Below are 25,180 nucleotides of genomic sequence, written 5' to 3' on the forward strand. Positions count from 1 at the left end.
TTGAAAAGTGCTAACATAATGGGTCAGGGACACTCCTAACTGTGGTGCAAGAGCATGAATAAAAACCTCAGGGCAGACTGTTAAAACACCATGGCACAAACCCCAGATTGGTCATGAGTCCTAAACTTAATGCAGCTGGTTGGTGAAATCTAAGTGCAAACTCCTCAAGTGTATTAACAGCCTAAAACAAAATCACAGACAGTTCCGTTTTGATACTCCGGTCTGTCTTGTCACCCATGTGAGGTATCTTTGTGATAGATGGCTCTTAAACCCAAGGATCACAGCAATATTCATTTTACTCCTAGTCTCAAAGTACCAGTCACTTTCCCAATACCTTGGATCTCACATGGAAACAACGCTTGTAGCCATTCCTGTAATAAATTATATGGAGATGTATTAAATAGGAAAAGCAGCAAAGAATCCTGTGGCACCTTATAGACTAACAGACTTTTGCAGCATGAGCTTTCGTGGGTGAAGATTGCATCCGAAGAAGTGGGTATTCACCCACGAAAGCTCATGCTGCAAAACGTCTGTTAGTCTATAAGGTGCCACAGGATTCTTTGCTGCTTTTACAGATCCAGACTAACACGGCTACCCCTCTGATAAATAGGAAAAGGAAGCTAGTCATTTACATGGTTAAAGCAAGTGAATATAGACACATGAATTAGTTAGGTTTTAAGTGGTAATAGAGGCTTCTATAACCAGCAAGCTCAATTTGCCCTTCAGGGTTAACCCAGAATAAGGAGATGGGGATCTCTTCCTTATGCCTAAGAAACTTCTTGCTCCTCCAAAATCTCTCCAACACAGAGATCCTTAGTTCCTTTTGTTTGGTATTTTTATCACCCTCCTGCCATATGCTCTCAGTTGCAAACTCAATTGATGAAAATGAGTCATGCGAGTGCACTCCTCTCCCCTCTCCCCCCTGGGAGGGAAGGGGGAGAAGGGTTGCAGAACAACTCTAAGAGCCTTTAGTACTCTTGTCGATGATTCCTCAATCCAGATGTAGGGAGTTGCCAGTTGTAAGATCCAACACGGCCAGTCTGGTATCAGTGGGTTTCCTCTTTCCGGATGGGTGTACAAGGAGCCTCTAATTAATGGCCCTCTCCTGTATGGTGATTCATGCAGTCATAGAGGCTCGTAATACATCCCTTCAAAGATTACACTGCAATATGGAACGCAGATATTACAAGTAAGATTAATGAATGCAGCAACTCACAAGAATTCAATAGAATCCAAACGCTTTCTTATAATTCTAATACATATCCTATCAGTATTAACCCACAAGTGAGCCAGACAGATTTCAGCTACGTATATATCAGAGTTCAGCGGGGACATGGGGACTTTGTCATGAGCTGGTGCCTGGTCTTCCAGCATCACAGAGCCTCATTCTGTTTTCACGCTGTTGTTGTGCAATTAAGTTTTAGTGAGTAACTCCTGATTTATCTAAGTGAGAGGAAAATCAGGTGTATGATTTCCTACACCTGTTCATATGATTGAGATGTAAATACAATTTGTTCTATATTGAGGTACTGCGGTTGTATGCAGCTCCCTGGTCCTTCCCTTGAGCTATACTCAGCAACAAGGCATTCACATCTACTTTTGTCGGCAGTATCTTCCGTACTCCAGAAAAAAGCTTGTGGCTGTAAATCACACTCATATTTATATCCTAGCTTCACAGATTTTTAAAATCAAAAGGACCATTATCATCATCTAGTCTGTCCCCGTGCATAACACAGGCTATAGAATTTCTGCATCAAATCCATAACTTCTGGTTTAATGTGGCACTGTCAGAGTGTGCACTGTAATAAATATCAAACTCTGCATTGATACGTGGTGGTGGTGGTTGTTTAATGTGTTAGGATTGTGCGTTATCAGAAATCTAGAATTCCTGGGGTTGTGCTTTAATCTTCTTTTAAAGCTCTGTTAGAGGTTAAAATAGAGAAATCCTAAGTATGCTGAGGAGTGACTAACCCACAGAAACATAAAATTTCTTGGGACAATCATTTTGTCTGCCTCCCAACCATCCACCCCACACACAACAGTTTAGTATAGTTCTTAATTGAGACATGCTATTTATGCATAACGATGTGAGGTATTTTCATTGAAGGAATGGCTTTTTTGTTTGTTTTGGGGGAGTTGTTTTTCTTTTTCTTCACAAAGTCTTTGGTTTTTGCAAACCTATTTGTTTTTTGAAAATATTTGAACATCACAAACAAATATTTGGAAGTCCACTGAGTTTTTGCAAAGAACCAGAAGTTGATATAGTATTTGAGCATTGAAATCTGCCACCAAGCTAACATTGGTTTGTTTGTATTCCTGATTGACAAAGCACTTGTGTTGAATATGTGCATTTGAATTGTCCAAACCACCCCGGAAGTTCTGCAATGTTAATGGGCCTGAATACAAATGAACTGGAGTTTTAATGCATGGATTCTAACTGTAAATGCAAATTTTTGTTACTCTACCTGCCTTATTTGGCATACTGCAGCTGGGAAACTGAGATACAAATTACGATGAAAAAAATACACAATGTCTGAAGTGGTTGAAAGAGACAAAGAACAGTTAGGAAAAAAGCTTGGGCAGATATTATGGTGTAGATTATAGTGCAGGAGATGAGGGCAAGAGATGTAGTTGGGAGTGGCATTTTGGAATTCTTTGAAAATGAGGTGAAGCATGAGTTTAATGTAGAAGACTGGAAGCTATTTCAGAGATCCAGAAAGAGCGAGGGGGAAGATGTGGCTGGAGCAATGCGAAGGGAAGATTATGTTGGCAGCTGCATTTTGCATGTAATGGAGCAGAAAAGTTGGGAATTGGAGAAACCAGTGAGGATGAGGTTGTAGTAAATCAGGGTTTTGGAGCTGTGCTCTGGCTCCGGTCAGGCTCCAGGCAAAAACCTGCAGCTCCACTGCTCTGGAGCTGCTCTGCGCTCCAGCTCTGGGCTCCATGCCAAAGCCCTGGTAGTAATTAAGACAGGAAGTTATGAAAGCATGAACTAAGTCATTGGCAGTAGAGGTGGACAAGAATGGATGAATGAGGGAAAGAGTCCAAAGAAAACAATGGAAAGATGTGGGGAAAGAAGGCATCAATATGATACTCAGATTACAAATTTAGGTGACCGGAAGGATGTTAGTGTGTCAACAATGACAGAGAGCAAGAAGAGAAGAATTTAAGGTGAAAGATAAGATTGTTTTTATAATAATATACCTAGCTCTTATATACCACTTTTTATCACAGATCTCAAAGCACTGTACAATGGAGCTCAGTATCATTATTGCCATTTTACAGATGGGGAAACTGAGGCACAGAGCAGTGACTTGACTTGCCAGAGCCAGGATTAGAACCCAGCTCTCCAGAGGTCCAGTCTAGTGCTCTATCCACTAGGCAGTGTAGTCTTGATCCAATATATGTTTGGTGTACATCCACTGAAGTAACTGGATTTACATTGGGGTGAGTTTAGACCATTGAGTCTGTCAGTAATGACCTTGCACTCAGTGGTCTCCAGTCACTCCAGAGTCAGTATCATCCATCTATCTGTCTATCTATCTAACCTATCTATGGAGTTGTCAGACTGAAGAGAAGGTGAAAGGTTAGGGACAGGGAGATGGATTTGGAGGATGGATATAGTGCTGTTAGGTTAACCAGGAACATCCTGGTGGTTTCAGATGATACTGACCCTGGAGCAAGAGGTAGAATAGGCTGTAAAAATAGTGAACAGTAGGCTGTGTAAGATCTTTATCAAAACCCAAATTTTGAAAATTACTTGGTGAATCATGGCAAATAACTCTAGAATGTGGAGTTGATAAAGGGTGTTGGAGATTTCAATAATATTGCTATATAAATACTCATTTTTATAAGTGGCTTAGCAGTTGTTGCTTTCCTCCAAGCCAGAATGTTATGTGTTCAATGCCCATACTGCTACTTTAACTTTTTGCTCTTTGCTAACACTGCAGGTCTGTGTTCAATGACTCATTCTTTAGATGACATGATAAACAGAGATTCCTGCTGCCAGTCTCTTGGTGACTGTCAAGGCCAAAGGAAAAAGATGTGTTGTTGCTGAGAGCATAATATTTCCCCTATTGCCCATAGAGTCACGTCACCACGAGTGTTCACCTTATTTGTAAATTTATGATGAAAAAATACAAACTTACATACAAAGTGATTCAACTCATGTTGTCCATTAACTCTCTGTAAATGTGTCAGGCTGCCCTGGGACAGTCTATGCTGCCCGTTCATTGCTTTTAGAAGTGCAAAGTTACATAACTGAATTGGTCATGGACCTGTTTGGATAGAGAGGAGTGGAAAGAAGGGAATTTTTTTCTCAGCTGGGATCAATGAAAGTGCTACCAACTAAATACAGTGCTAACTGGGTGGTGGAGGTTAGCTGCAGGGGTGAAAGTAAGTTAGGCCACTTACCAGTTCTGGCCACCCTCCGGCCCCTGGGAGGGGCGGAGCCTTGGGCAGAAGGGGCGGGGCTGGAGGTCAGCATCCCCCAACCAGCCCTTTCGGCCACCTGGCCCGCGCTGCCCGGGGCTCCCGTGTTGATTTAAAGGGCCCGGGGCTATGGACGCTGCTATTGTGCTCGCAGTGTCCGGAGCCCCTGGCTCTTTTAAATTTCTGGCCCCAGGGCAACTGCTCCCTTTGCCCCCTCCCCCCATTCCGGGGGAGAGGGGAGCCAATGAGGCAGGGACATTAAAGCGCTGCAGGGCCCTTTGCCGCGGCAGCGCTCTAGCATCGCTGCCCATTCCTCCCCCACCTCGGGGCAGGGACGTTAAAGCTCTGCTGGTACGGAGTACTGGCTCGTACTGGCTCACTTTCACCTCTGGTTAGCTGACAGAATGCTCTGATGTTTTTCTGAGGCTCTGGCTATGCTGATTCCTATGAAGGGTCATAGAAAAAGAATGGAAATGTTTTTAAATCCATAAAGCGATTCTTTCAGAATTTGGATCTTGACTGAGATGAGAATGGTTTGAGTGATAACTGAGGGTGCTCATCAAGCGGCTTGCATTCTTGATGTCTGTGGGGCATGCATTGCTGCATCATGTAAATAGAAAGGATAATTAAATTAATGTTAAACAAATAGCTTTGTATTCAAGATATCTGAATATGGAACATTGACCTGTTTTTATACAGCTGAAAGCTGTGTTCTTGTCGCACCCAATGTGTAACCGAGGCCTTGGCTACACTTGCAAATTTGCAGTGCTGCAGCAGGGTGTGAAAACACACCCTCTCCAGCGCTGCAAAGCGCCAGTGTGGTCAAAGCCCCAGCGCTGTACGTTATTCCCCACAGGGAGGTGGAGTACGGACAGCGCTGGGAGAGCTCTCTCCCAGCGCTGGCGTTTTGACTACACTTAGCCCGAGGGATTTCATAAAGTGGTTTCCGGTACATTTGAGGGGATGCTGAGCACAAAGCATTTGAGACATTTTCAGGGATAGATTCACAATAACCTTTGTGTTTTTCAACAAGTTAATGTCTGTTAATATGAATTTAAAGCTAAGAGAAATAAAATAACTTCTTAATGTGCAAAGACTTCAATACATGTGAGATGTAGTTTCACGTTTTGAATCCCATAAAGCAAAAAGAATAATGAAGAATAGTAATAATGAATGATGGAGCAAATGAAATAATTCTCCACTGCTCATAAGAATAATCCCTTAGAAAGCAACATCTGTAATCTTTCCTTACATATTTTTCCCTCGCCATGTCTGGTAATAGAGTAATCGCCACTTTCTCTACCTTGTCTTCCTGCTATTTATGCAAACTTTAAAGGAAAATTTTAAAATAATTTAATGTATTTCTTTTACAGTTGCAGAGGTCTCCTACTGTTTTTCATACCCTTAGATGATTAATTTTTATGAGCCTTGAGGAAACAGGGCCAATATTTTTCAAATGTGGGTACTTAAAATTAGGCACTCAAACCCATATTTAGGCACCTTTATAAGTGTCCTGATTTTTCTCACTGGTGCTGAGTACCAATAATATCCTTTGAAGTCAATGCCTAGCATTTCTGAACATCAAGCTGCTTATGTAGATGCTTTAACATGGGTATAAATAGCTGTGGTTAGTTACCTAAGTCTGCAAATGTTGGCATAAGTTTATGGAGCTTGGCTAAGAGACAGTGAAGAAGAACTGTCATGACTGAAAACATTTGAAGAGTGTATATGCCAAGGAAGGCCAGGAATTCTTTAGAATGTTACAAGGAGATAAAACTAGAAGCAGTGGGATGAAATGTAGGTTAGAAGAATTTAGACAGAATATTAAGGAAACTCTCCTGACAGTGAGATCTATTTGTGTCTGGAAAGTGATGGAAGCACCTTTGTTTGAGAGATTTACAACGAGACTAGATGAAACGTTGTTAGTATTTATTTTGTTGTGGAGAATAATCTTGCACGGGCAAGGGAGAGATGGATTAGATGGTGGTTTAGTTCTCTCTTATTTGTAGGCCCAATTCAGCAAGATCCTGTGGGACTACTCAATGTGCTTAAAGTTAGACACATACCCAACTCTAATTTCTTAGGTACATAGGAACATGTGAATTGCCAGACACATGGTGCATCAAATCCAGTAAGCTGTCTCCCACAGAGGCTAGTACCAGAAGCGTCAGAGGAAGGTGCAAGAGACCCCACAATAGACAAATGTGGCATAATCTCACCCCTTCCCCCCCATTCCTCAGGAGTCTCCTCCTAACCTCTGTATTGCATCTAAATTAAGTACTTACAGCCCTGGATAATCTTGTTTTACATGTAAATGTCCAGTTCTTCCTTCAATCCTGCTAAATTCTTGGCTTCAGCATCATGAAGTAGCAGAGTTCCATAGTGTAATTGTGTGTCCTGTGTAAATAGTATCACATTACAGAATCAGAGCCTTGATTTTTCTGGTTTTGAAGAAATTTAATTTAAATGAAAGTTGAAGCTGATGTGACTTCTTTTTTTTAAATAAAATTACCCTTTTCCCTGTTCAGGATGTCAGAAACAAAGCTGACAAACAGATGTTGATGGTAGATCAGCAGGATTTGGTGGAGCAACTTCCGGAAAATGTATGTGTGTTTGTATTTGAGGGTGAGATTGGGGGAAGGGAGTTCAATTGAAGAAATGTTTGTTGTGTCACAATTTATGCTACCAGGGCTCTTCTATAACTGAGAAGAGAGCAAACTAATTCTTATTTGAACACTGAATAGTTTTAAAAATATCCTTCTCTTTAAATATGTAAAAATAGTCATGCAAGAGTGTGTTAAGAATACAGTTTCCTGTTTTTAAAAATTCAGAACGTTGTCTCACTCAGATAAGTCTCTCTTATACAAAATGAAATTCCATCGGACTTTCTTTGCAGCCATTTCTGGATTCACAGTATCAAACCTACCCAATTTGGCTCTTAAGAATATTAAATATTCTTAAAACTAATTTTCTATTGCCAATCCAATTAATGTAAGGATCTTCATACTGTGCTTTAATCGATAGCTACTGCTGATTTCAGAACAACGCATGCTGCCTTTGTATTTTTTTATTTTAACAATTGAACTATTTTGATTTCTCCTTTCCTTTTCTTTTAGGTCCTCAATCAGTTAAAACAATCAAAGTCTTCAACCAAAGCACCCATCAGTTTACATGAGATATCTTTGGCACCAACACCTTCTTATCTTTCTCCAGAGGCAGAGTTCACCAGCCATAGTGAGAACCAATTATTTCTTTCTGCCAGATAGCTTACATTAATGGCAAAGTTACCCCAGTAATATCATAGCAAGTACTGTCAAAATGAGTTATAATATTCTGCTGTAACTGGGATTGTTTTAATCCTCCTTAGACACATTTTGCTTTGTTCTTTTTATTTTGATGTTCTAAAGGTGAATCATAGAACTGGAAGGGACCTCAAGAGGTCATCTAGTCCAGTCCCCTGCACTCATGGCAGGACTAAGTATTATCTAGACCAATGGTTCTCAAAGCCGGGCCGCCGCTTGTTCAGGGAAAGCCCCTGGTGGGTCGGGCCAGTTTGTTTACCTGCCATGTCCCGCGGCTCCCACTGGACTCAGTTCGCTGCTCCAGGCCAATGGGGGCCACGGGAAGCGGCGCGGGCCAAGGGATGTGCTGGCCGCCCTTCCCGCAGGTAAACATGGCAGGTAAATGCGTGGCAGACCAGCTTTGAGAACCACTGATCTAGACCATTCCTGACAGGTGTTTGTCTAACCTGCTCTTAAAAATCTCCAATGATGGAGATTCCACAACCTCCCTAGGCAATTTATTCCAGTGTTTAACCACCCTAACAGTGAGGAAGTTTTTCCTAATGTCCAACCTAAACCTCCCTTTCTGCAATTTAAGCCCATTGCTTCTTGTCCTATCCTCAGAGGTTAAGAAGAACAATTTTTCTCCCTCATCCTTGTAACAACCTTTTACGTACTTGAAAACTGTTATGCCCCCCTCAGTTTTCTCTTTTCCAGACTAAACAAACCCAATTTTTTTCAATCTTCCCTCATAAGCCATGTTTTCTAGACCTTTAATCATTTTTGTTGCTCTTCTGTGGACTCTCTCCAATTTGTCCACATCCTTCCTGAAATGTGGCACCCAGAACTGGACACAGTACTCCAGTTGAGGCCTAATCAGCACAGAGTAGAGTGGGAAGAATTACTTTTCGTGTCTTGCTTACAACAATGTAACAATTTTTTTTAATATAAAAAGGTTTGAAACATTTTCCCCATTATTTAATACTCTTTTAAATGTTTGAAGGAATTTTTCTTTCCATATTGATTTCCTGTTCCATTGGTAAACAGGAGGGTTTTTTCTCCATTTTAATAATAATTAATAACAACAACTACAAGAACTTGATCATAGATTGTTTAGTTTTTGTTTGTCAAAAGGATGGTCATTATTAATATCAGAAATGCTCTTGTGTCAAATATCTTGGGCCACTTTTGATTTTGGATAGTTGCCTTTTGCAGCTGCAGAACAAAAGTGTTGCAACAGTGCATATGAACCATGTCTAGTTCTAAGTGACAAGTTGATTTAAAAAAAATAATCCTGAATGTAAGCCTGAAAAATTCCCTGTTTCACTGCCATGATACTGCGTTGTCACATCTAAATGCAACATGTTTTGTCATACTGAACAAAATCACACAAATCACATCTCAATTCTGAAGTCAATTTCACATCAGATTCTAATAGTTCTAAGCTCAGATTTTAGGTTGTCTTTACAGTATTCCTCCTACATGACTGTATAGGGATATTGAGCACGTTTTTGCTTTTTAATTACTAATGTGCATATAATTGATCTAATAAGGATGCACATTTAATATTGCTGACTAATTTCTTTTTCTTTTAATGTTTTTAGGCAATGTACTGCCTCCTCTGTTGCCAGTGGATCCAGCCACATGCCCAGTTGTTCCAGGGCAAGAGATGACTATAGAAATATCCAAGGGGCGATCAGGCCTTGGTCTCAGCATTGTAGGAGGGAAAGATACTCCACTTGTGAGTTTGTTAAGCTATTATGCATTACCTTAATTAAGAAGCAGAAAAAATAAAGAAAAGAAAATTTTGAAATAAGCAATACCATATATCAAGTAGGCCTCTGCTAAATTATTCAGTGTTGTGAATGGCATACAGCTGGTTTCATAATAAACTTGGTAGTTTTGCCTGATATGTAAGATTCAATATTTATTATTTCCTTTTAAATTGACAGTTATATATATTTTCACTACTACCTTCCATTACCATCATAATTGTCTATTATGTACCCCACTTTCTACAATTTAAACCATATAAATTAAAGGTTTCGATGAGTTCCCATTACTCATTACTTATTATTCCTAGAATGAGCTCTATTTATTTTACACATAAGCCTTCTCCCTCTCATTTAAAAAAAGTAATGACATTGTAAATTATTTTATCCGAAATGTCCATGACAGGATCACAAAATGAATGTCAGCTTCGCTTTGTGCTAACACCTGCATACTTTAAAAACACAAATGCTTATTTTGTGCTCTGTTTAAGCAGGACACCTACTAAGTCTCTGCCAGTACCCCCCAGGCTGGACACAGAACGGCAAAGATAATTTTATTACTTTTGTGTGTGTTCCTTTGTTTAGTCTACCCCTCCCGCCATGCTGCTTAAAAAGTTTGATTTTTTTTGTCAGTACTATCCTAATGTGTACTGTTTTCAGCACCATTAAAGTATATCATCAATATGCAAGTTCAGAAGGTTAGCTAGCCTAAACTTTTTCTTTCTTGTTTGTGCTAGGTGATTTGCTATTTTAGTTCTTCATTCTTTCTCTGAGAGATACAATACAGTATTATAATTTAACAGACTTTCAACATGAAATTCGTGGTGTCAGCGAATTGAGTCTAGAGTTCTCTGGATACAGCTCTGTTGCAGTTTGCATGAGCATTGGGTCATTTTGAATCTTGCCATGAAGTGCGTTAAGCTGATAGAGTTGCTTCGTAATCTCTTTACATACAGTTATTCAAGAAAATACATAGTAATACATCTTTAAACAGTAAGGTCTGTTACTCTCAGCTGGTACAACTTGAAACATTTCAGAGGAAGTCACATCTTAAGCAAAATATAAATGAGAGGGAGAGAGATGGATTGGCACAACTGGGTGATTTTGTTTTATAAAGTGTAGGCCATGTCCTGGTTTTATAATATTAGAACCCAGATCTCAAGTAGTTCAGAATTTTGGTCCCATTTATCTGAAGCTCCAAAATGTGTAGGGTTCCAGTAAATGATTCTCTTTCAGATGGAGTTTTGCAAAACTGGGTTGAGCTGGTTTAAGTTTTTCAAACATCATTGGTTCAGTTTTGATTTTGTAAAACTGGGATGGTTTGTGCCCAAGTTCCATTTTATCAAGATCCCTAAAACTCAGGGGATTCATATATGAGGTTTTATATTGAGCCATCTCTCTGCTTCTTCATTTAAATTTTTTCAAATTCCAAGTGGCATCCTGTCATAGCCAATCCATTATAAAACTTTCATAGTAATGAAATACATAAAATTTTCTGCTGGCGGACAAACGGGAAAAAAACCAAACACTGTGCTCTAAATTCAATAGCTATTATAGACTGGATTCTATGTTTGTTAGATTATTTATTAAAGTGTCAGCCTAGACATTTGTAAAGAAAACAATTTATAAAGTTATCAACTTGCTTCCAGCAATAGAGAAATTCATCCGTATGAAGTAAATTTTCAAACATGTCTGACTTCCTTTTTTAAATTACAGTACTTGCCAGAATAAATCTTAGCTGGTCTTCATCTTGTTCATTTTGAGAATTCAAAAGTATGCAGCATTACTTCATAGTAAACAAGTTGCTCTTATTAGACCATAGTCTGGTCTGCTAATTTACTGTGGGGACCTAAGGGATTCTTTCTTCAGTTACATGTACACAATCTCTTGGCTTCAATGGGACATGCATATGCATAACTACAGACAAATTGTAGACCTAAAGGGGCCAGATCTTCAGTGGGTTTATTTGACTTAGCTCAGTTAATAAAGCTGATTTTACACCATCAGGTGACCTGGCCCTCAGTATTATGATGCCATGTTTGTCACTAGGGCAAAGAGGAGATGATTGTTTTGTGGTGTGATGGTGAAAACTGAGAGAATAATAGAACAAAACCAGGAGCCGTGGAGGGAAATACCATCTGCGTTTGTTAGAAAATTTCTCCTCCTCCCTCTGGCTCTGTGGGATATAAGGTAAGAACCAGGGGCAACTCTAGCTTTTTTGCCACCCCAAGCACGGCAGGCAGGCTACCTTTGGCGGCGCACCTGCGGGATGTCCCCGGTCCCGTGGATTCGGCAGCTTACCTGCGGGAGGTCCGCCGGTCTCACGGCTTCAGCAGCTTGCCTGCGGGAGGTCTGCCGGTCCCGTGGCTTCGGCGTACCAGCCACCGAATTGCCGCCGAATCCACAGGACTGGCGGACCTCCCACAGGCAAGCCGCCGAAGGCTGCCTGACTGCAGCCCTCGCAGGGACCGGCAGGGCGCCCCCCGTGGCTTGCCGCCCCAGGCACGCGCTTGGAGAACTGGTGCCTGAAGCTGCCGCTGGCAAGAACAAAGGAGTGGAACTATTGATAGCTAATTAGTATGTCCCATGCTTCTTTTCATCCTTCACTTTCAATTCTGTGGGATAGATGGGTAAATTTTATATTTGTAAAGCCAAAATAATTGACTCGTAGTTTCACTGCTTGTGAGTTATTTGATACTCGGGGCCCATAGATATCTGCAGCCACTTCAGGCCTATTTATGTGGCAGGAAATTGTGCCCATGGCCTGTAGTTTTCCATAGCGGAGGGAAGTTAATTTGAAGCTGGCTTCCACAACATGGTTGCATTTGATATTAAAAAATTTTTTTTTTCAAATGCGGCCATTGGGAGTTCTTGAGGTCAGGGAGCAAGAGAACAGGAGCACTATCCTGTAGGCCTCCATTTACTCTGTGCACTCTCATGTCTGAAAGAGATAGGGAGTTGATATCTTGCATCCCTAGAGTATAAATGCTACAGGTAGAAGATAGGAATGAGATACCTATTGTAGGTGTCACAGAGAAGTACTCTATATGGGGATAGGCAAGCAATAGTAGAGCAAGAGCAGGCTTGTGCGAATAGCGCTTCCTTTCACATCAAAGCTGCTGAAAAATTCCCCTCTGCACTGGCCTCTCAGAAAATGAGACAGTAGCACATATTTCTTTCCTTTCCTTTCCTTCAGAGTTGCATCTGATCCACCATGTGTTTTGTGTGTGGATAACTTTGTGGAAACATTTGAGGGGGAACTATGTAGTCATTGAGTTGTGAATAATAGGTTCTTTAGTGATATACCTTGGCTCACAATAATACTATGATGTGCCAATATCCCAGCTGATCCATGAAGAGCTTATGTATTTTTGCTAGGGCTGTTAAATTAATCTAAAAAGAAAGCTAGGGTAAGAACAGAAAGACCAAGCCCAATGTGTTTTTAAATATATTTGCAGCCCAAATTATTTAATTATTAATTTGCTGCTCTGGTTTTTTAGTCTTAATACAGTGAACCACAACAGCCTGCCTCATGGAATAGAAATGTCCAGTTCAAAATTATTTTGAAGCTCCTTTAAGTTTATGATATACTGCCCTGGTTTTTGGCATTGTAAATCTGGCAGCCCTGCAAAAATAAGCACCACTTAAAAATGAAATACATTCTATGACTTTTAAGTTATAACCTTGAATATCATCAAAAGTCACAAACTAGAGGCATTAAAATATGGCAGAACGTTGCAGGGAGGTTAATTTCCACAGGAAATGAGAATGCAGTTTCTTAACTAAAATATTGTTTATCGGAAAGAAGACCTTATTATTCTGTTTAAAAAAACTTGTCAAGGTGCATGCATTGTAATTGAGTATTCTGGCTGCACTCAAAGGAGAAGCAGGACACCAGACAGAACTAATGTAATTGTTGAGAGGACAGATCTGGAGAAGTCAGGACTGTCCTTAGAAAAATTGAAATGTCTGTCAGCATTTTTGTTGGGATTGTCTTCTCTTCTTGGTGCTCTCCTGGCATTTAAGGAGGAGTAGTTATTCCTTTTCATTCTGAGGGCTGGTTTTCCCACTTATCTTACATTGCATCTCTTCAACACATGGTCTCTCCTTTATAGCAGTTAAATTTGGGAAGCCTCTGTGTGAATTTGACCAGCAATTAATTTTGTAAGAGTAGTGTGGTAAGGCTTCTCCTTTCCTTCCAAGTAAGTAATCTCTGATATAAACAGTCTCCTTTAACTTAGGGTGTGGAAGTAAAGAACAACAAAAAACCTTAGGAACCCACCTGACATTACATAGCACCTACCCAAGGCCCTATACATCACAGCAACATTGACCTAAATTCTGTGTTAAAGGGCCTGGGTTCTGTGGTATGTGAGGGTGGAAGTTCTGTGACAGCTTCAGATAACGTTTTAAAAATGGAGCATTTTTATTGATTTAAATATGAAAATGAAATACACAACCAAAAAGTACTCTGTTAATCAAATTTGGTTTAATTTTAGGGTGCCCCAACATTTTTAATTCTCAGTTTACTGAAGAGCATTCTTGAAAATGCATACAGTATCTTCACTGTAGAGTTTGTTGGAGGAGGAAGTCAAGCAAGAGGGCTTGGTACCAGGTAGGGGACAGTTTGGGGCTTTTAGCACCTGGAGAAGCCTTAGGTTGCTTTACTGTGGTGAGGAATGTTTCTGCTAAAATGTTCAGCAATGAAGTAGTTAACACTATTGACATTTAAGTTGGCATCATTAAGTTTCAGGGTCAACACCTCTTTGAAAGCAAGTTCACACCTCTTAAAGCCATTTTTTCAGGCTGTTTGCAGATGACTACATTGGTTACACTCAGTTGACGTTCAGGAGGTTTTCTGTAAAATCACTAATACGAGCTAGTGCTAAAATGTATTTGTAATGGAATACATTTGTTGAGTTACTCTACTGATGAAGAGCATAATACTGTCCCCCTGAGGATAGTAGTAATATATTGCTCCTGAATATTGGTACAAAGTGTTGTTAGTCTATTACACGATGAATGAAACTATAAACAAAAATGGCTATAGAAATCTTATGTTTTAAATCTTTTTTTATTATCCAAGAGAAGAAGCCGATGTGGTTTTGAGGGTAAACTATTTAATTTTAATTTCTGAACCATGCTTTTATAGCCATTCGATGGGTGTAACTAAAATGTCATACTTAACTGATAGGTGTAATCTGAACACTGGAAGCCAGAAGTTGCTTCTCATTATGGCTTGCAAAGTTCTGTAGATTTTCAGGAAATCGCTTACTCCCTTTTCACATCTAGTTTTTCCTGTCTACAAGATGGGGGATAATATCTACCTCTTGGGTTGTTGTATGAATTAATGCTTTTGATGCGATTTAAAAGTAAAAAGTTATAAGTGCTAATTATTATTACTAATGAAAGTTTAGGTCTGGTTAATGACACTAGAGATTTATAGGCAATAAAATACTTGCCTCTTGGCTCTGTCTGATGTAGCTATATCTGGATATCAAATATATACATACACAAGCATACTACTCTGATACTGTATCATATGTAGAAAAGAGTACTTCTAGAAATGTTGATTAGTCTCATGAGTTGACCTGTTCCGAGTCCTTAGATTAACTAATGCAATTGGGAACAAAAAGTAGTCATAAAGGCATCATCCTCTTGGCCTTTGTGAATTCTTAATGAATCAATGAGGCCGTCTGGTTTTTTTTAAAGTCTGTGTGAATTAAGTATCTGTGATCATACGTCTGAGATTTACATAGACCTCTTAAATACCGTGTGCTTCTGGGGGGCACCATTAAAGTTAATGGAAATGTTTGCTGTTAACTTAAATGCGAGAATTATCGGGGCCTTTGTTTCCATCTCTTTGCTGAATGGGGTGCACACAAGGAAGGAAGACATCTCATTCTTTTTAGTCTTCAGTATATGAAGTACACTACTAATCAACAGGTAGTCAAGGTGGTCAGTAATCATTAAATAGACCTGTACTGTAGATGCTTTAATCTTTGTGCCAGTAGGCAGAAACTTTGAAAGCTATGTATAAATGAGATACTAGTCTCATTTAACATTGTTAGCACCCTCCTACAGAACCTTGTTTAAACTTAATGTAATTTCTCTAAACTTTAACTTTAAAATATGGTTCTGTAGGAAGGTGCTAATGGAGATAGAAAACTGTAAATTGATAGGGCCTTTGATGTTTCAAGCAATGAGAAAATTCTTCAGCATTCTGGATAGTTTTGGTGCAGTGTGTGGGCTAACCTAATTGTGTAGTTGTGTAAAATGGTTCAGATGGGCCAGTGTAGATTGCAAATTGGACAGGTATCCCATATAAGTGAATTAATTGTGAGTTGTTAGTCTCATCATCAAATTTATAAAATAGGAGGCAATTTGATGTCAGCTGCATTAATGTCTTTGACTTGAAATAGTGGAGAACCGGGTTGGTTTCTTGAATGGATAACACAAACATGAGATTGGTGGGTTCGTCCTCGTTCCTAATGAACATTGGCCCACAACAAGAAAACATTGCATACAAGACAACACAAATAGGAGTCAAAATAAACAAGTGTTGCAGATCATATACTTGATAACCTTCACTTTCAAATCAATGACAACATTTAAGCTAAAGCTATTCAAAAGCAATAGGACATCTCAAAAAGTGATTTCAGGCATAGCTGTGCCTCACAGGTAGCTGAAGCAACTTGGCATTTGGCTTCGTGTCTCATACACTTTCATGCATTTGATCTACCCTATGGTATACATTGGGTCCTGAGTATTTTCCTTGACAATTTTAATTTAATTAAAAAAAAGAGAGTGAGAGAGTTAAAATTTTGTACATGGTCCTGCACTTTTATTATTCCCTCTAAAGTGAGCATGTATACATTTTCAAAACCTTTGGTTTGCTTTGGCATGTGATTCATAGATCTTTCTATCATTCTTACTTAAGTCATATATTTTTACACTAAACATCTTATTACGTTAGTTTTATTATTTCAAAATCAAAGGAGAGTTTGCAAATGTCTATGACTTCAGACTGAAGGAATGTTAATGAATAGTGCCATTGAATTTTCAGGTTTAAGCTTTTCTGATCTTAATTAATATAACCATAAGCAAAAATATTATGCAAGCTGAATAAAATTTGAATAAATATGGACCAGATGTAACTATAGAGGCCCATAAAATGTAATACAAATATTATCCATTTCCTTAAAATAAATCTATATTTTAGCATGAAAAATTATATTCATATTGAAGTTGTGGCTTAACCATTTTTTTTAAATGGAACTTGGCAAGTGAACATTTTATGCAGGGGTTTGTACTTAAATGGGAAACAGATTTTTTTTCTTGACCTTCTGTAGAAAAGTGTTTTTTCAGTATTGTGAAACAAAAAATATTTTTGTTAACACAGTAATACATTTTTACATTATATTGCCTGTTTTATTACAGTAGTGTTTTGGCTTTGCATTTTGGGTATCTGTTAATCCTTTGTGAATGTTAGTCATTGCAAAGCATCTGGGTTCTGGAAAGGATTCTACATACAGCATGGTACGTTAAATATAGTACTTACTTGAGGTAGGCATTTGGCTATTAATCAGCCTTTGGTTGCTCTTGCTGAACTTTTGTTTTCTGGATTACATTTAAATCTGTGAATTTAGAAACAAATACTCCTATATAGCACAGTTTATTTGGTGTAACTTCCTCTGCCTACAAGTAACCAGCAGCTGGGTTTATTTTAAATTCTGGAAAAATCCTTATGGGGCCAAATTCTTCAATGACACCCTTCATGCAACCAGCTGACTTCTACTGTTATCCATGAACCAGCCTTTAAAAGTGTAATGACAGATTTATAAGGTCAGGCACAAAATCTGTTTTCTCTCCCTTTACTGTGATGATTGATGATAATGAAACAATTAATGATATTTTACTTGCCCTGGGTGAGTGGATGTGTCCATAATCCTGTAGTACTACTAATCATTGGAAGGTCCTGCCCTCTTTATCAACTTTAATAGCTATGTTTATTGGCTGCAATATCCTTTACTGCATGGTGAATTTGTTTGAAGTGTGTTATTCTGGGTTAGGCAAACAGTACGATAGGTTAATCAAATCAGAATACAACTATTTCCTCATAAGACTGTGAATATTAAACAAAAGATTGCTCACATTATCATGTGTATAGTTTACCATCCATAGTTCCCCTTTGGGAAATGCTCCAGTTCATGTAGAATACTTCACATATTACATATTTTATATCAATAAAGTCTACTTGTGACTAAGTAACAAGAAGTTGTAAGACATAAAATACTGCCTTTAAGAGAGCCACTGGGAGTTGGTTTATTTTAAAAACCTTTGAGTTAAGAAATTCTATATTATTGTTCTTTAAATCTGAGACACAGTAAGTAATGTGTCAAACATTAATCATATATTTTTAAAAGCAGCAAAGAGTCTTGTGGCATCTTATAGACTAACAGACATTTGGGAGCATGAGCTTTCGTGGGTGAATACATGCATCCGACATGGATGCATCCATGACATGCATCCGACGAAGTGGGTATTCACCCACGAAAGCTCATGCTCCCAAACGTCTGTTAGTCTATAAGGTGCCACAAGACTCTGCTGCTTTTACAGATCCAGACTAACATGGCTACCCCTCTGATACATATATTTTTAGACATTTATTTTCCTGTTCTCATCCCATACAGTTGCATTTGTTGTACACCTCTGTTCTCGCATTGTTTGTATATGGGAAATGCAAATAACTGCACTTCTTGGGAAGCAAAGAGTTAAGATTTGTCACTTATGGTAAGATTTATCAGCAGGAGTCGACCTACTTCCTTCCAGTTTTTTGTCTTCTGATAGTGGAGTCATGGAACACCTGTCTCAGCCCTCCAGCTCTGTCCCCTTTTCTCTCTCTTCCCTAGTAGAGAAAGAACTACAAGATAAGAAGAGGCAATGTAAAAAGGAGTCAGACATAAAGAAGCCAAATATTTTTTTTTAATCTCTGTGATGATGCCCTTGACAGTGCCAAAGTGGTGGCTAGATCTTACGGCGGTTGTGCTGGTGGTCCATCTAGATATCTGGCTCAGACACTAGAACAACACATTGGAGACGGGGCAAATCAAAATTAACTGATATCCCTTTTATGGGGATTAAGCTTTTTGGGGACTATCTGGACAAGGTAACCATGGACCATTCGGTGTCATGCAAAAGAAGCCTCTTTGTCAGAAGTTCAGGCCTCCTCCCTTGTCTAGGCCAAGGTTCTGGAAGTGGAGGATTTCTTCTCTCCACTTCTTTCTCTTACTCAGTATTCTTCACTTCCTCTTTTGTTCTTGGCCAGCTTGGTCTCTCTTTTCTGCTTCAGTTCTTGCAAGCAGGGCTCATTCCCTTGCATCTCCCCACTACTCCCCCAAAGCTCCATCCTTCAGCTTGAGCAAGCAGGCTGACTGGAACGAGATGTCCCTTCCTTTCACACCTCCTCCAGAACCCCAGTATCTCGTAGTGGAGGTCCTCTGAGCCAATTGAGCCTGGTATTTTACTTCCAGTGTTTCCTGGACCTGACACAAATTGAGGCTTCTGCACAATCCTGGAGCTGTGCTTCTTCAGCTAGTAGTTCCATAAACTGTAGTTCTCTGTGGAGACCCTCCCCCATAATCCCTTCTTATCTCCCTACTTGCCAGGTGACTTCTTTTGAAAGAGGATGACAGTCATTTTATTAGTAGGGTGCATTTTAGTTTCATGATCCTTGCATTTGTTTTTGGTTTTTTTTATTCCCTGTTGCCCCAAATGTTTGCAAAGGTCTTGATTGGTCTTGTTGCCAACTTGCATTGGGAAGAGGCTCCTGGTTGAAATGCCACTTCTTATCCTTCTGAGCAGGAGGAAAGAAATATTGCAAAGGGATTAACTCAGTTGTCATTAGCTCTCAACAAATGAGTGTTGGAGTCTCCACTCACAAACATAGAGTTTCAGGTCTACCACTGATGGGATATGCCTAACTGTAGATGGCTTATGTCAGAACAGCTGGTGAAATTGCCCCACGATTGTCTGTGATTCTCGAGCCTGTGGGCTCACCAGATCAGTGCTTTTTCTGTTTAGGAAGCTGATTTCATTCATCTCTCCACAGTCACATAGCTTCTCTGAAAGATCAGGTAGAACAAGCTGTGGGTAACTATGTTCATTCCCTGATGCCTGTGCTATTTGTGGTTTTTAGACCACCAGGCCCAGATATGAGGGGATATCTGACCAATTGTTCTCTCTTCACTGACCATATGAACCAGTATATTCACCTTATGGTTTTCTTTTCTAAATCTCACTCTTCCTTGGGTGAAGAAAAGCTTCACACACTTGACGTAATGAGAGCATGGTCATTCTATCCAGACAGAACATAAATGCAGGCTATTTATGACCTTTGCTGCCAGAGTCTAGAGGCAACCTATATCCACATAGAGGTTATGCAAATGGGTCTTCGACTATGTACGAAAATGCTGTGAGTTATCCAGAAAAGATTCCCCCAAGCCATGTTAGAGCTCAGTGCATTAGAGCTCAGGCAGCCTCCTGTTTGGGGAGTATTCCCCTACCTGAGATACGTAGAGCAGCTATGTGGAGATTGAGCCATGCATTTACCACTCACTGTTCCCTCATATAGGTTTCCAGATCAGATGCCAATTTTGGGAGGGCTGTCCTGCAGTCACTGTTCCAGTAGGACTTCCTCTTACCCACGTTCAAGCAAATAGACAGCCTCTTGTTAGTCATCGAGAGTGGAATCTGTGCAGCCAATCACTGAAAGAAGATGGAAAGGTAACTTACCTACAATAACTGTGGTTCTTTGAGGACAGACTCCATAGCACTTCCCCCCACCACTATGGAGTCTATTCCTACGAGATTCTGCACTGAAGAAAAAACTGAGGGGTGGTTGGGCCTGTTGACCCTTTATGCCCTCAGGTAGAGTGGGCCTGAGGGCACCAAGGACACTGGTGCAGTCCCAATAGGCACCATTGGCCAAAGAGAATCTGATCTTGTGCACATACAGACTAAGGGTCGAATCTATGAACAACACATCTTGAAGAACCACAGTTACTGTAAGGTAAGTAACCGTTCTCTTGCTGTAGTTTCCCTTTGGCTTCAAGATATTCCCATCACCTTTTACTCCTGGTTCCATAAATATGAATGTTTAAAATGGCAAAAGTCTGAAAATTTCCTGTTGAACATGGAGCACTGCTGTTTGCATATCCTGGCATGTACACTGGACCTTTCTAACGCACATGAGAGCTATTAAATAGTATTTCACTTCCTGATTTGTATAGTGTTCTAAGATTAATGGAGCATGCATTGTCAAAATACACAATGATTAAAATGTCTAGTTTCTGGCACTTTTTTGCCAAATAAATAAATAAAGCAGCGTGTATTTTGTAGCAAATAAAGATCTTACTTTAAAGAACCTTTTACCTGATATATTTTGAGCTTCTTTTTTTTTTAAACTTTTCAATTTTTTTAAAGGGGGGAAGTGCTGAGCACCCATAATGCCAATAGGAGCTGCAGATGCTTACTAGCTCTGAAAATCAGGCTCTAAATATATAGTATTTTTGTTGTTTGCAGTGTTGCTGTAGCCATGTTGGTTCCATATTGATATGAGGGATGAGGGTAATACCTTTTATTGGACCAACTTCTATTGGTGAAAGAGACAAACTTTTGAGCTACACAGAGATCTTCTTCAGTATTTTTGTTCACACATAGGGTGACATGTTTCCCTTACAGTGTGATTCTAGTAAAATGCAGATTGTTTTGAAGAAAATAGTGCAGACCAAAAATATGTGTATAGTCACATATGTTCCTTTATAAATATAAGAGAAAACAATCAGAAAATAAATGCATTGCTGCAGTATACTCCCTTCGGATGGCCGGCCTTCAGAAGTTTAAAGCTCTGCTAAAAGCAAGTTGACATTCTCCTTTGGTAGACGTTCTCCTTCGGTAGATGTGGTTTTTGTTTTGGTATCCATAGATCATGGATTCTGTCCTTGGGACCCCAAGATGTGTAGTATAGTTGATAACCATGATATTTTTATACATTGATGGAATCATTACAGATTGCCATTCAGTTGTTGGATGTAGGATAGCGCACAAAACCAAGACAAGATACCTATATAGCATGCATATAATATGTCAGCGGCTTTTTAAATATTAACTATAATAGTGCCACTAAGAATCCCTAACTGTAACTTAAATGTTTTTTGATAATTTTACATGTATGTTCAAAACAGTATAATATAATACTGTATGCATATAAGGCCTGATCCAAAGTCCATTGAAGACAATGGAAGACTACCATAGAGTTCAATATACTTTGGACCAAGCCCAGAAAAACAGAAGGAAGGATTACTGTTTGTTTAGAACTGTAAGTTAAGATCTGTCTTTCTTTCTTAGTGCTGTTTTAAAATCTTGACTGTGCAATCAGGATCCATTGGTTCAAGTTGTTTGCATCTACTTGACAAGTCTGATTAAAATCATCTGGCTAAGACTATGTAAGAAAAATAAGACTTTGGCAGGTCAAATGCATTTTTTAAATCTAGAAATGTTCTTTATCAGAATAAGTGTAGCAATGACAACAGTGTTCTTTTTATTACAGTATAAATTGACACTATATAGCCCACTTAAATTTCTAACATGTGCAAAGACACCAGTTTAATGGGAAGCCAACTGCTTTCTCAAATAATGAATGTAAGTGATTCACGCTAATAGTTTTTGACATTTCCTGAATCTAAGCTTTCAAGAAAGAGGGTGACATCAGTAGTGTTTTTCGGTACCTGGAGATTTGTATGTACTAAAAGATGCAATAATATTGGGGAAGGTTGGTAACTGACTGGGCTAGCTGGTTTTAGGAGCAGCTGTGAATGCTGCCATTAGATTGATCACACACACAAAAACTACATAAAAGGAATTGAATACAGGGTCTTACAATGGAAATTGTTAGGCAAACTAAGCTACAGGTAACACTACCTTCCATCTGTAACAAGTATTATCCAAATTAGAAAGTACTTCACGCTAGAGGCACTGTGGAATAACCTGTAAAGAAACTGAGTATTCAAAGTTTCTAATGAAGTATTTATTTAAAATTGTGATAATGGAAGTGTTTTATACACGTTCATCTCCAATCCTTAAATCAGCTCTCCAGATACAAAGTGTGTTTATCCATGTATTTGTACAACGCCCTGGGGCACTGAGGCCTAATCCTCATTAGGACTGTGAGTGCTCGTACTGTGCTATTGCCTGATAACTGGAAAAGTTGTATTCAGAACTCTGAGTTTCAACTCCCTGCCCATACTGCATATCTTGTGCTGTGTATCTGCTGTACACCTTCCTACTATTGCTCCTCTGAGTCTGAGTAGAGTTGGGTGGGAAACAGTTTCCCCATCCCATGAGAATTTTGGTATTTTGAAAAAATTCTCTGTCCTAACTCAGGACAAAAAAAAAAATCAAAATCTTGAAAATGTTCATGAAATAAACATCTCAAAATAGCAGCAGCAACAACATCTTCAGATCAGGTCAATCATTTGATTTTTGACCTTTTAAAAATGATTAATCTGAACGCCTCAACTAACCTTCCCTGCAAATAGTTTTGGTTTATTGTCTGATTTTTTTTTTTTTAAGTTCCTCGAAAAATTCCCAGCCAGCTCTAAAAATGAACCTGTTGCTGTGTACTGCAGACTCACAAGACTCTGCTGACTTTTCCTTATGTGTGTCAATGTGCTGAGTCTGCTATTTCAAGTAGAACTGATAGAAATGTGAAGGGCTGTGCTCTTCTCAAATCTTGCATACCTTTTCTTGGTTCTGCTGCCCCAGTGCACCAGTTTGCATCTAATGTCAGTCAGATACCCATGACCGACTTCAGATTAGAATATGTTTGTCAGCATCATCCCAGGAGCTTCAGCAAGATGAAAAGCCCCAGCACCAGCACTTTAACATGATATTCCATTTTTTTAAAAGAAGATGTAAAACCTGGAGGGGAAAAAAAAGATTAAGACATTGGAGTAGCATGGGGTTTTGACACATGGGGTGTTGATTGCCCAAACGTGAATGAATTTTTTGTCACTTAGTTCTTTTGGTGGTAGCCGCTTAAATTATTTCTACAAAACCCTGCAGTTACCATTGGTATTGTTCCTTAAATTGATCTGTTCTTTTGATTTCTTAATTATCTCTGTCGATTACATAGCTCGTAGTATTTTGCATTACTTTATGTGGAATGAAATCTTTCTTTCTTTCTTTTTTTTTTTCATTGGGGATATTTATAACAGCTGTAATCCATTTGTGATAACTGTGCCCCCTTCCCCCCAGTTTTGCTCTGGATAAATCGTGTACATTTATCAGAGAACAGAGTTCGATAATGATGCTGTGCTTCAATAAGAGCAGAGTAGTTGTAAGTACAAGTCTACATCATTAAAACAAGCAGTAGTGGGACTAAAATGGAGGAAGCTTCTGGACGTTTTCTTTATCACAGGATTAGCCTTAGGGCATTTGATTTCCCCCCCCCCCTTTGTTCAGGTTACACCTCGTGCGCCAATAAAGTATCACACAAAGATACTTTTCTCTTGTCATATAACCTTGCGATGAGTGATGTATATATGCAGCATCTACAAATGTTTTTTAAAACATGAACACACTTTATATGTGACCAACAGCAGCTGTTTCCTGCTTATATGCCATCAGGAAGGGACGGCAAAGCAGGGTCTGCACTTTGCTACCTTACAGCCTTGTGCCACAAAGCCTGGAGAAAGACTGTTTGTTCATAATATATTGGGCTGATAAAGGGACTCTGAAACGATAACATTTTTGTAGGCCTCATCTACTCAAGAGATGGGTATCTGATACCCTCAGACCTGAGATCACTACACATGATTATCAGCTGCATTGTTGTAGCCAATGATTCTTTGTGTTTCAGTGTTTGGAGAGGACAAGGAAAGAAGAAAATATATACACTATAAAATGCCACATCTTTTTTGATGATGAGGCCAGTTGTTAGAACTGTGGCCTAAGAAATACTGCCGTTGGGTATTCGCCTATCTGTTGGGGATGACGGGAAACAATGCAAAAAGAAAGCACTAGCAACATAAGAAAATGCTCTTTGTAATGATTTTTCTTTGGGAACATCTACTGCTCGCAATAAGAGTGTATCACTGGAACTTTCCCTGAACTACATCTGCCACTGCCAACAGTTTCCAACCTCAGTAATAAACTAGTATTTACCATTGTTCATTTCTTCTGGAGTTCATTTCTTGCAGATCTAACCACCCTATTCACCACAAGGCATCAAGTTCCTGCCTAATGTTGAGCATCTATGCCAAACCCTTAAAAATATTCATAACTCTGAAGAGTCTGGTTTTAAATTATGTCATAAAAAGTAAATGATATTAATGCACCAGTTCAGGTAGAGTTCATATATTGCTGATGCCAATATATAAAAATGATAGAAACCTAGTAAGAAGTACTACTCTGAAGTGGTGAGCAAAATATTTTTAACCAAAATGTAGCTGATATCAGATGAATGGGTGTAATAATTTTCTTATAATCTGTTGCACAGCCTTACTTGTCTTCATACCAACTAAATCATGGAATGCTGTGTCTTTTGAATATAGTGGCACTCAATTATCTGCTGCGTGATGTGGATGAGTAACTATCAATTTTAAGAAACTTTTGCAATGGATGAGAATTAATGCA

General features: G+C 39.1%; 1 protein-coding gene across 7 annotated transcripts in view; it reads left to right on the top strand.

The window, feature by feature from the left end:
- The window catches only part of PATJ (PATJ crumbs cell polarity complex component), a 216,834-nt gene that overhangs the window by 157,164 nt on the left and 34,490 nt on the right, over positions 1 to 25,180 (top strand). For all 7 annotated transcript variants that reach the window (XM_045028182.1, XM_045028179.1, XM_045028180.1 and 4 more), the window contains 3 exons: positions 6,960 to 7,034; positions 7,548 to 7,665; positions 9,317 to 9,453. In XM_045028182.1, the coding sequence (XP_044884117.1) occupies positions 6,960 to 7,034; positions 7,548 to 7,665; positions 9,317 to 9,453 (330 nt within the window). The remainder of the gene's footprint in view (positions 1 to 6,959; positions 7,035 to 7,547; positions 7,666 to 9,316; positions 9,454 to 25,180) is intronic.

Source organism: Mauremys mutica, chromosome 8 (assembly GCF_020497125.1).
Source record: "Mauremys mutica isolate MM-2020 ecotype Southern chromosome 8, ASM2049712v1, whole genome shotgun sequence".
Taxonomy (NCBI): Eukaryota; Metazoa; Chordata; order Testudines; family Geoemydidae; genus Mauremys; species Mauremys mutica.